Raw genomic sequence first — 11672 nt, forward strand, 5'->3', positions numbered from 1 at the left:
CGTCTCATTTAAAACGATTGCCCGGAGAGCCGGGTTGACGCTGGAAAGACAGTTGACGCTGGAAAGACAGCTGACGCTGGAAAGACAGATGGCGCTGGAAAGACAGCCGAGGGCAACGGCCTAGCAAGCCCAGCCCGGGATTTACGAACCTAAAAGTCCTATTAAGAAAAATACCCCTAGGACAGTTAGAGAGGGGGGGCGAAAGATCTGTCCACCGGTCGATGTAAACGGCGAAAACGGCGCGAATACCGATTTGAAATGCCCTACGTGCGGGAAAAATTACAAGAGACGAGCCTGGTACATTAAACATCTAAAAACGCATAATGGTGTTGAAGCACGACAATTGTCGGTAAGTTCTTCAACTTTCACTTCGGATAGAGTTGACCCTCATGTATCCCATGGTGAACCATTAACTGAAAACTACCAGGAGTCCATTGACATCCGGACACGTCTTAGCATTCCAAACATGAAACAATCAACTTGGAAAGATCACGACGACAATTTAGCGGACCTGTTAGAGCATTCGGGCTCGAAGCAGGAATTGAACTCGCGAGTAGAAACTTTCCAAAATACTATTTACGACTACTTTAACGAGCAATATCCACGTCGAAATCATTACGCTCGCAAAAATAAAGACAATTCTTTCAAGATACAAATGAGGAGGAAAAAACGGGAATTAATAAAAAAATCTACGTATAGAAAAAGCCCTAGGCGACAATCACCTTAGTCATCAACTAGCTAGGGCGTTAAGATCAATTCTAAAATTAATTCAAGGAATATCGGAAAAACGGCAGAAAATCGCGATAATTTTGACCGGGCAAAACAGGAAGTAGATTTTGATAAAAACCTTTTGAGTATTCCAAAACCATTTTTAAGAAAGAACGCGGACAGCTTCTCTTGACCAACGAACAAATTTACGATCATTTTAAGAGCACATACGAAGTGCCTAAAAGTGTAAGACTCTATACGGATCCCAACGAATAAAAACCTGAAATTTCTCGTTTCGATTTCCACGGCATTCCACCAACGCTAGATGAGATAAGTATTCAGATAAAGAAAAAATCGTCTAAATCTGCGCCGGGACCTGATGTTATCCCATATATAGTCTTTAAAAAATGTCCATCGGTTCGTAAATATCTCACATATATATACGAAAAAATCTGGTCAAGGAAGCAAATCCCGGAGTGCTTCGGGAAAGCAATTTTTGTCCTCATTCCCAAAAAAGATCGAGTCCCAGATCCGAAAGATACTAGACCGATAGCCTTAACAAATACTATATCCAAAATCTTTTTCTCAGTTCTACAAACGAGAATGACGCGATTCATGCTCAGCAACAGGTATTTTAGGCCAAATCACCAGAAAGGGTTTATACCCGGAATTTCTGGATGCCTAGAACACAACACTTTGCTGTCGGAGAGTTTAAAAGATGCTAGGAAAAGCGAGAGGCAAAATTACAGTTTGTTGGATAGACTTAGAGAACGCGTTCGGATCGATACAACACGAATTGATGCTATTCGCGCTGAGATGGTACAACTTTCCACTCCTAGTCAGTGATGATGATGATCGCGTCGTATTATTCAAAATTAAAGTTTTCTATAACAACTAAAGAAGGCCATTCAAAAACTTTAAGTTACAATGTAGGACTATTTCAAGGTTGCTGTTTATCTCCAATTGTATTTAATATTGTAATTAACATCTTAGTAGATAAATTAACCAGCAACGAGAAAAAATGGGGGTATCGGCTCAAGTTTAATAATAAATACACGAAATCCATTTTAGCCTTCGCTGACGATCTCGCAATAGAGACACGTAACCCCAAACACTGTCAAGTACTATTAGATGAAGTGGATAAATTCTGTGAGTGGACCGATGGATTGAGGATAAAACCAAGTAAATGTCACTGTCTGTGTCTCGGTAGGCGGAGTACAAGATACACCTCATACGATCCGGGATTATCCTTAGGCGGTCAATGCATTTCTACGGTTACAGAAAATGCACCATTTAAATTTCTCGGTCGGAAGATTGATAATATAGGTCGTACTCCATCTTTAGAAGGTATAGTAGATAGCTTTTTAAACGATCTCAACAAGGTAGATAGCCAACAGATCAGTAACGGTTAAAAAGCTTGGATCTTCGATAATTATCTAACTTCACATTTAAATTGGCCTTTCCCCGTTTATGATTTTAATAAAACCCTTTTGTCAAAGTTAGATGCAGGCGTCATAAAGATGTTGAAGTTGTGGCTCGGGCTCGCGCTAACGGCTGATTCATCGGCTTTATTTAGAGATCGCAATAGTTTTAGGATGAGTCTAAAAAGGCCATCGGAGCTCTATAAACACCTGAGAGTTTCCAAGAGATACATCCTGGGGAAATCCCAGGATGACGTCATTAAATCAATCCCAAAAGACAAAGATGCCCCAGATCTAGAGTCCAGGCTTCAATTCCACAAGCAGTTTATGATAGGAGCGCAAAGTAACAGATTAGGGTTAGGATCAAGTAAGAAGGTCCAAGATACGGATATATTGAAGTCTTTTATTCGGCAAGACGAGAATGATAAATATAAGATCCATGCAATAAGTTTAGAAATGCAGAACGAGTGGTTAGACATAGGAGATTTTTGCATCCCATTAGCACTAAAATGGCGCACCTTAATCCATGATTGGTCGCCAGCATTGCAAAAATTCTATCTCAATGCGTTCCAGATGACTCTCCCAGATCAGAGTAATTTAGTAAGATGGGGTAAAGGTACCGAAAAGACTTCCTATATCTGTGGGAAGGCAGTTGGACCTGCTAGGCATTTGTTGGTGGGATGTAGGGTACTCCTCGATAGCGACCAATACTCGCGTCGTCACGATAGGGTTCTGGAAATCATACGTGAAGCGGTTAGTCTATCGGTAGCCAGAGCGCAAAAGGAAATAACCACAAACGAGCGATCAGTAGGTTTTGTGAGAAAGGGCACTAGGGCTATAAAAACAAATGTCAAGCCTTACTCTATCCTTAAAGCGGCTACGGATTGGACTATAATAATGGATACGTGTGAAAAACAAAATGTTTGGTAAAAAAAAACCAACAGAATATCGTCAATTATAAATATTCAAATTTCGTCCATTAACTGTATTTTTGTGAATTTTTTTATAACACTGATGATATTTTACATCACTTAGAAGATATAAGATTTTAAAATCATACCTAGAGTAGGTCATTATATGTGGTTTTAAAATATCTCTGTAATATCTAAATTACTGTAATAGCTGACGGAACTAACATTTTAAATAGATTATTTACTCAATTAACCAATGACTGTCGGTTTACCGTATTATCGTGATTATTAATTCTTTCAATACTAGAAATTTAACTAATAAATTAAGTAAAACCCGTCAAGATTTTATATCATTTTAATGAAACGCCGAGTTAGTTAACTTTATTGCTGGTCACCTGTTCCATTGAAACTAATATGTTCTGCTATATTATTTGCTATTTTTCTGAACACCAGATAAATTGAACCTAATTTATAACAAAATACAAAGCATGTCACTTACATTTATTTTCAATAACTTGCGTATCTGGGATGTAAATTATGCTTATTATAAGTGGAACACTATTTACACGTTCACCTTCTTAGCTTCTATTTCACTAACATCACTTTTATCTTTTACTTCATCACCATTATCTTTTACTTCATCACCATTATCTTTTACTTCAGCGTCACTAGCATCTTCTACTTTATTCCCAAGGTCTTTAACCTCAACCTCATCGTCATCATCATCTTTTATTTCATCATCACCATCATCATCACCACAATCTTTCTCTTCGTCTTTAACTCTTTCATCATTAGCATCTTCAGATGGTTCATAAGAATGATTCTTCATCTTCTCGAGCCACAATCCCATCGAATTTGATTCCAATTCACCTTTAACAATGTTAGGGAATATTTTTTCTCGTTTGAATTTCTCCACTGCATCTTCCTCTTCGTCCCAGGTTAAGCTTTCGTGGCTGTCTTTGAATTTGGCGTCATATCTCTCGTAATGTACCTAGGATTTATAAATCTCGTGAAACATTAATGACCAATTTCATTTAAAATGTACATTTGTCAATGCGCGAGGGTATTCCTCTGCTAAGTAGAATTCTTTGTCTGTTTGCATAAATAACGATATATCACTGCGTATTGCGGACACCGAGAAGTTTATTCAGCAATATAATAGTATACTGTTTGATGAAATCAGCCTTGAAATACAGTACTTTGATGTTCCTTTTCCCCTTTAATCTATCACAGGTTTTGTGACCGATATTGATTTTTTAGGTGTTGGTGACTGTATACAATATATATTGAAATACTTAACAAACACAATACGCAATTTTATATAGAATAATTGTACTTTTTTTAAATCGAAAACAGTCCCCTGTTAAGCTGCCATCTTGTTGGTGTTACGACTAACACTTTTACTATCTTCTGAGATTAGATTAGAAAAATAGTCCACCAGTAACTTTTCTTTATTAATTCAAATATTCGCTTAAAGTGATTGACAATTAAACATGTAACTTTTCCTTTCTGGGTGGCATTTTTTTTTTTTTTGCATAAAATACGCAAATATTGTTTTGCAATATCTGCGCTGAACTGTCTAAAGATTCAGACTTACGTTATGCTAAGGAAATGATTATTAAGCAATCTTGAAAACCAATTTCAGTCTATTTTCTAAAATCGAATCGATGAGCAACTTTTATCTCGAGAATGTCGGGAATCACTAACATAAAAAGATCTAGGAGTACAGTTTGGCTACTTTTACGCGAAAATATCTATTATTCATAAAAATAATTTTCTTTGGCACAGTTTTGTATAAAATCGTCCGCAACGCTAAAATCAGCTCGCAATTAGTAGGCTTTCCTGAGTATTAATTTACTATTATCCATCAATATATAAGGAACATTCTCAACCACATAAAAAACATTGCCTAGGCGGCCTTGTATCGGCAAAATTCCGAATAGCAGTGAAATACCCGCACACATGATATGAATTAAAAATTTTTGGAACATTGGAACAGAAATTTAATTTGATAGAACCTCCTTTTTTTAACTTCAGTAAAAATATATCAATACCTTATCGAGAACCAATCCCAGGCCAGGCGCTGTTGGTATCATGACCTTTTCTTTGCCAAACGACTTCTCCAACGTAGAAATGTCTGTATGACCTCTAACTACAGCGATCATCAGCCCTATCATCTTTCTTATTTGATGCAACATGAAACTTTGTCCCTTAAACGTTTAAATAATAGGTTAAAGATAATAAAATATACAGCGAGACCTAAGAGTTTAAGTGTTCATTTAGACGGGATGAGAAATTTCACATCTCGTCTGCCCGTGGTCACGGCTGCTGCAAAGTAACCGAAACGTCGGGAGTATTTAGTTTTAAAAGAAATAAAAGGACGCGTAGTAGTCCGAAAATATTAGTATCATATAAAAAAGTATATATTTTTACTAGATACGTTATGAAATTTCTCTGGGAGTTCAGTCTTTAATGATAGTTATACTAGCAAAACAGCAGCGACATCTATAATCCGTGTGACGTAACTTCACACACACAATACAACTCCTTTTATATAGTATAGGCTATGTTACCGTGACTAAACTACTTTACTATAAAGTCACATCAAAATCCGCTCAGCATTTTTTACACGAAATATCAACAAAATTTCACATTTAGAGTATTAACACAATATTTAGCTCTCACATACATTATTTAACTTTCCGATATAAAATTAATGGTATACCATAAAATGAAAATCTAACCTAATTTTTAATGTTTTAACTAAACTCACTTTAACTAGCAATTCCGCGAACTCCATTTCCGACTCCATGAAGACCCTCTCCAATACAAAACTCATCATGTACCTCAGAGATGACGGATCTTGGAAATGTCTGAAATGGGCATTAACATATTAATTCATGCGGCTGCACATGACTTTAAATTAATATTATGTAAAACCTTTTTAATATATATAAAAAAAAAATTACAATCACATTCTAAATACATATGGTCTTATAATAAAAAAATTATTTAAGTACAAGTAAAACTTACTTTTTCTCGGTGAAGTTATGATAACTCTTTGTGCCCTTATAGTAACCAAGCACTTCATTGACTTGAGCTATCTTCTGAGACGTGATTCTGTATGCTTTCCTCTCATCTTCCGATGCGACATTTGACTCAAACACGTAAGTAGGTAGCGTGTAGCTGTATGTTCTGGCATTGCATTTAGATTTTGAGTTAAATTTATTTGTTGCTCTTTTTATACCAAAAACTTTGATGCAATCTGGTAACCTACTGTTTATTTCGTCTACGCTTACTTCTAGAGCTGTAAATAATAATAATTGATGGATTCTAATAATTTACTGCCATATTTAATATATACATATATAAAACCAACAAAATGACAAACCCACAATATGCAATATATTTCAAGTTAAAATGTCATTTCAATGATATTGTTTATTAGATGAAAGTTATCGACAAAATGTACATACATCCCTAGAATTTTAAGACGATTTTGTGTGATATATGAATAAGATTGAAAATAATGTGAAGTGAAGTGAAGCAAATAGGTAATAATTAAAGCTAGAGTGTTTGACTTTAAGAAAACTTAATTAAAGTTAAATCCCATAAATTAAATATATATATATATATATATATGTGTGTGTATAAAATACTAGTTATAATCTGCCTGTAGTTATAGTTATTATGATAAAGTGGCAATAATCTGTCAAAACAACTACCGATTCGGATTCAATGTCTTTAAAAGACTATTCATAAGTCAGTTTCAATATTATGTTTACTTACTTTTACACCCACATTATAGATTTTTAGTTAAATTATCATAGACAAAGCTAAAGCGCCGTATCCTAGCAGTTATTAGAATATAACTACGATGACCTGAGTAATTATAACAAGTTTAAAAATTATGAATATAAATTTCTTAATTCACTAAAAATATGTTATAAGAAGAAATAAGTTAAAAATTACAGGATTTGACAAAACATGTAACCAACAAGTGTATTCAACAAGATCACAGTATTGGTAAGTACTATTTTATGTCTTTCCAACTAAGTAAGCCATCGGCAAATTGAATTCTTAATTCAATATCATAAACGGGACTGATTTGATCATTGTCATTTATGAAACATTATTAAAATACCTGAAAGATATTGAAATTACAAGAGGAGGTTGTAATCTACCACAAAATATAATAAAAATTGTGACATAAGGGTGGATTTTTTTTTTAAATTAAGTTCTGCCATAACATATGAATTTGTGTAATTTATAATAATCAGGGATATATTTATAACTTAAATTAAAAGTTCTCTATAGATGTAAGTTAATATCCATATCATATTTATACTAACGTAGTTTAAGTGACACCACCTGCCTAGCCGCTGAGACACCCTTGTCGGTCCTAGAACTTCTTTGGAACTGTGCATTCTGCTGGTTGTTAAAATCATCTTCCGTGATATATTTCGCTTCATATAAAGCTTTTAGGAGATCCTCTTCAATAGTCGGAACCCCGGGGTTCCTGATGTGACGAAATAGATTAGACATTTTTAGACGAATAGAAACACGATGGCATATTAACGAAAATCAAATTACCTTTGCATACCATAATAATCAACTCCGCAATAGCCGAGTAGCATGGCCATTTTTTTTCTTTTAATTCTCTCGAAAGGTTTATCGCATGTTTTTTTCTCTTGACTCTCACCATTTTCTTTTCTATCGTCCCATTGTCGCCTTCGTTTATACCTAGTGCGATTTTTATCCTGAACTAAATTGTCCTTTTTATCAACAGGCGCAACCTCCATTGCTGTTATAGTTCGTATTTGAAAACCTTAAAATGTTCACAAAAAGTCTTTAATTACATTTCTATGTAATATTAAAAGTACGGACAACACATAACCAACTTAGAACACTTAACCAACTTAGAACACGTGTACTTATGTACCTGATAATAAATTGTTCTGTCGTGGTAGATGCTGCCTCAATGAACTAACGAATACTCTGATAAATTTAAGGGACATACCTAATGAGAATTTAATAGCAATAGCTATAAATATAATGTTTTTGATATAACTGTTTACATTCAACTATTCGCCATTTTATCTTGTTTTGACACACCTCAACTTCAATAGAAATGTGACTGACTTGTGACAGAACTTGTGAAAAAAAACAAAATAGGGAAGTGAGACCGCATTTAGCTCTTGGAGATCATATTTATTTATTACAACCTTGGATATTATTATATTTATTCCAACTTTTAATAGTGCCTAGTAAATATCAACTTTATATTATTTGGAAAACTAATGAAAAAAATTACACTATTAGTGTTATCCCGTGAGGTTACTACACAGCTATATACTTTATTGTTTATATATTTATATAAAACTTCTTTTGTCAGTTTATCTAAAATAAATAAATTGTTAATAACTTTTGCAAGTTAGTGTCCACTGTTTTAAAAACATTCAAGATAAACTTATTTCCTGAAAGGGTTGCTATAAATTTATCGACTAAAACAGTCGATAATATTATAGTTATTTTTAGAACTCTTTTTTCAACGAAACTACAAAAACTTATCAATTAGGGTTAATCTTTAAGGAAAATGTAAAATAACAATTGCTCAAGATTTGAGATAAAATGACCGCGTGTTTTATGTAAATATTCGTCAAACCAAAAACTCAATGGAAAGAAAAAACAATTATAATATTAATGAATCAGTACAACAGGTCTTATAAACAATATGGTAATCATTGTTACTAAATATCTACCAATTTTGTATATGAACATAGCATAGTTGCAGAAAAAACCTTTCTTTTCCTCTTAAATGGAAAGCTAAGAGAACTAAAGTTTTGCAGTTTTATGGATATATGCACAAATAATAGATAATTTCATAGTGATAGAGGGTTCATTATAATTTTTGTTTGCTCTAAAATTAAATGCTTTCCATAAATTCAGTTATCCTCTTCTTATTTTGTTAAATATTTTTGAAAAATTTGGTTCCCAAACATTTAATTTTCAAACATATTTGTGTATTAGCATACGACATACGCGAGAAAATAAGTGGTACATTTTGATAAACATTTACCTTTTTCATTGCGCATGTCCATATTTTGCGCATGCCAACTTTATTTGAGTTTATAGTATTTAGGGCAAGGATAATAACTCAGCATGGGTTGACGCAGTATTAATAAAAATGAGAGGTGGAAGTTCAGAGCGTTTGGTCGTGCGATCCTCGCGTCGTCGTGGGGACACGCGTGCGAAATTGACACGGTACATCACTGTTATGTTGGCAGCATTGCTAGGAGGAGGTGGATCAGCTCTACTCTTCCTAGTGCCGCTATACGCTGATCCTGCTTTAAGCGCTTTAGCTGCCGACTTCGATCCAATACCAGCGGAGTGCGTAACGGAAAGACGAGACGATAGATTGGGCTTGGACAATTGCACTTGGGCATCCTGTCGCGAAGGTTGTACCAGCGATGCTTATAAATGCATTCAACTGCATGTGAAATATAAATCACAGGCCGAGGACTGGCGGCCCGCGGTGCTGTACGTGAATATAAAAGGATGCGGCTATCCTCCCGTGGTAAACTGCGAGAACTTTACCCTGAGCTACGGATACGTTGGTGCGAAGTACCCTTGCTACTGGTCGAGAGCCGATACTTCTGTGGTGATACCGAGATGGTCTCGAGGTGAGCAAGTGGCTACTGTGACTAGAACCCTGGCGATTCCTCTCTTCCTATCGGGCTGTGCTGGGATAGGTCTCTGTGCGTTACACTGCGAATGCCGACCTCGTAGACGAAGACGCCCCCCCCGCAGACCCCCTCGCCTACCAACCCTCTCTCTAGATGACACCGCGGTCTATCGACTCGCATAAGGTCTAACATATCCAAAGGATGTTGTCTTCACTGCACCAATCTACAACGTAATCGGTTTTAGTCTCAGGATATAGAATTGTGGTATTTCTGGATAGTAATTAAAAACTTCACCGAGTATGTTTTATTGTGAAGAGCAAATAATATATTGTATATATATTGATTAGTGTTTTATTGTTGCTTTTATTTGGAATCACAAACCACAGTTTTTTTTGCCAAGTATCTGAAGAATACTCATGATATACTAGGTTTTGTGATCTTTGTCGGCTGCCACCATTTCTTAGAACTCTCGAGAGTGTGTGAAATAAACTCTTCCACAGCAATTAAGATTTCCGTATTTAAAACAATATAGAGCCAAAGTGTAACTTGTAAGATAATATCGGACTGATATAAAGAAAAGTCAACATTAAAAAAAATATTTTTCTATTACATCCGCATGAAATTTTCGTTCGAAGTTATGTCGAAATTACAAATTATTATTGATACAGATGTTATACATTGGAAGCGGCTATACACTAAATATCTTCTACTCTTTTGTAAGTACAGTCAGCAAAAAAGTCTATGAAAACAAAATGAATAATAGTTGAAGATTTAATTTAAACACAGCATCACAGATATATATAGACAGGGCAAGAAAAATAGGTTATATCGAAAATCGGGTCATAGTTAACGTTTTTTGTCAACTGTACTTACATCAGAACAATCAAAATAAGAATTCAAGTTCAGATAAACTTCATAACATTAACATTGGTAACTTTGAATAACAATTATCATGTTACTGGAAAAAACAATTGCTGAAAATCATATTATATGTTTAAGAGAGCAGTTTTTTGCAGACCGTATATATTTATTGTTGGACTTTTCTACATATTAAACAAATAGCTCACGAGGAATTAACTATATCATGCAATCATTGAACAAAATTGAAAATAATGACAATTACATACTTAAAAACTGCTCCCCGTCTTCGAACCAAAGAGTTTCCATAACATAAAAAAAAATATACAAACTATCCGTTACATAATTCATATTTAAAAAAAATAATAAATAAGAACAAGCTCACAACCACTAGAATAAACGGTCATAAAAAATAAACAATCTTATCTTTAATACAATGAAACACGTTATTATTGCCATCGGCCATCAAGATTACCCTCAAATCAATCAACAGCAACATATAAATGCAAGAATTAATTACATCGTTTCCCGTATCCCATACAGCCAAAGTTTCCAGTAATTCACTCGTCTTCACTGAATGGAAAATATAAATTTTCAACGGACATAGGAAACTGTGACTGTATTTACAAATACTACAGAAAATTAGTCTACATTAAGCCGTCCGTGAGCAGTCCAGTAACATCGATGCTGCTCTTAAAAACAGGAATTTTTAAAAAAGTAACTAATATATTACATAACACTTTGGCAATCACTATCTGGTACATACCAATGATTTTTATTATCGAAAGCATTACAAAAATATTGTCTATAATAATTTGCTAGTTCAATCAGGGCTGACACGTTGAATGTTATTGAGTATTATCTGTTACGTCACATTGTTATGATGACAGATCACTTGACATTCGCCATTTGTATTTCCCGTACGGATATTTTTAATCTACATTTATAGTATAGCCTGTGTCAGCCCTGAAGTTACAATCGAGATCGGAATATCAAATCTATGTATATCACGATATTTCAATTTCATATATAAAATAGCTTATTTCATATGTTATAGCTTTATATGACCTTGTTTAATATACATTTTT

At 34.4% G+C, this 11672-nt stretch overlaps 2 protein-coding genes across 4 annotated transcripts; one reads left to right on the forward strand and one right to left on the reverse strand.

Moving 5' to 3' along the window:
- Nucleotides 1-2564: 2564 nt before the first annotated feature.
- Nucleotides 2565-8198, reverse strand: LOC116774003 (pseudouridylate synthase 1 homolog). Of its 3 annotated transcripts, XR_009753044.1 has the most exons (8): nt 7983-8168; nt 7634-7868; nt 7393-7559; nt 6074-6347; nt 5814-5913; nt 5095-5250; nt 3540-4031; nt 2565-2861 (listed from the first exon to the last, which is right to left on the reverse strand). XR_009753044.1 is itself a non-coding variant. In XM_061523866.1 (7 exons), the coding sequence occupies exons 2-7, from the start codon at nt 7840-7842 to the stop codon at nt 3603-3605; spliced, it is 1335 nt and encodes a 444-aa protein (XP_061379850.1). In that variant the 5' UTR covers nt 7843-7868; nt 8061-8198; the 3' UTR covers nt 3380-3602. The 3 variants fall into 3 exon arrangements, 2 of the variants coding, with proteins under 2 accessions (XP_061379850.1, XP_061379849.1); XM_061523866.1 differs by lacking the exon at nt 2565-2861 and having other exon boundaries at nt 3380-4031; nt 8061-8198; XM_061523865.1 differs by lacking the exon at nt 2565-2861 and having other exon boundaries at nt 3380-4031; nt 7983-8170.
- An 863-nt stretch (nt 8199-9061) lies between these two features.
- On the forward strand, nt 9062-10069 carry LOC116773842 (protein tipE). Its single transcript, XM_032666365.2, has one exon. It carries the CDS (start codon nt 9228-9230, stop codon nt 9906-9908), a length of 681 nt encoding a protein of 226 aa, XP_032522256.1. The 5' UTR covers nt 9062-9227; the 3' UTR covers nt 9909-10069.
- Nucleotides 10070-11672: the final 1603 nt, after the last annotated feature.

This window comes from Danaus plexippus, chromosome 20 (genome assembly GCF_018135715.1).
Source record: "Danaus plexippus chromosome 20, MEX_DaPlex, whole genome shotgun sequence".
NCBI lineage: Eukaryota > Metazoa > Arthropoda > Insecta > Lepidoptera > Nymphalidae > Danaus > Danaus plexippus.

Bases quoted from the DNA above. Each gene is read 5' to 3' on its own strand.
- LOC116774003 (XM_061523865.1), bottom strand. From the start codon at position 8,058: ATGTCCCTTAAATTTATCAGAGTATTCGTTAGTTCATTGAGGCAGCAT. The intron at 7,560-7,633 runs GTAATTTGATTT...TCGTCACATCAG, and splicing joins GATTATTATGGTATGCAAAG to GAACCCCGGGGTTCCGACTA. The intron at 4,032-5,094 runs GTATTGATATAT...TATAAATCCTAG, and splicing joins TGGGATTGGTTCTCGATAAG to GTACATTACGAGAGATATGA.
- LOC116773842 (XM_032666365.2), top strand. From the start codon at position 9,228: ATGAGAGGTGGAAGTTCAGAGCGTTTGGTCGTGCGATCCTCGCGTCGT.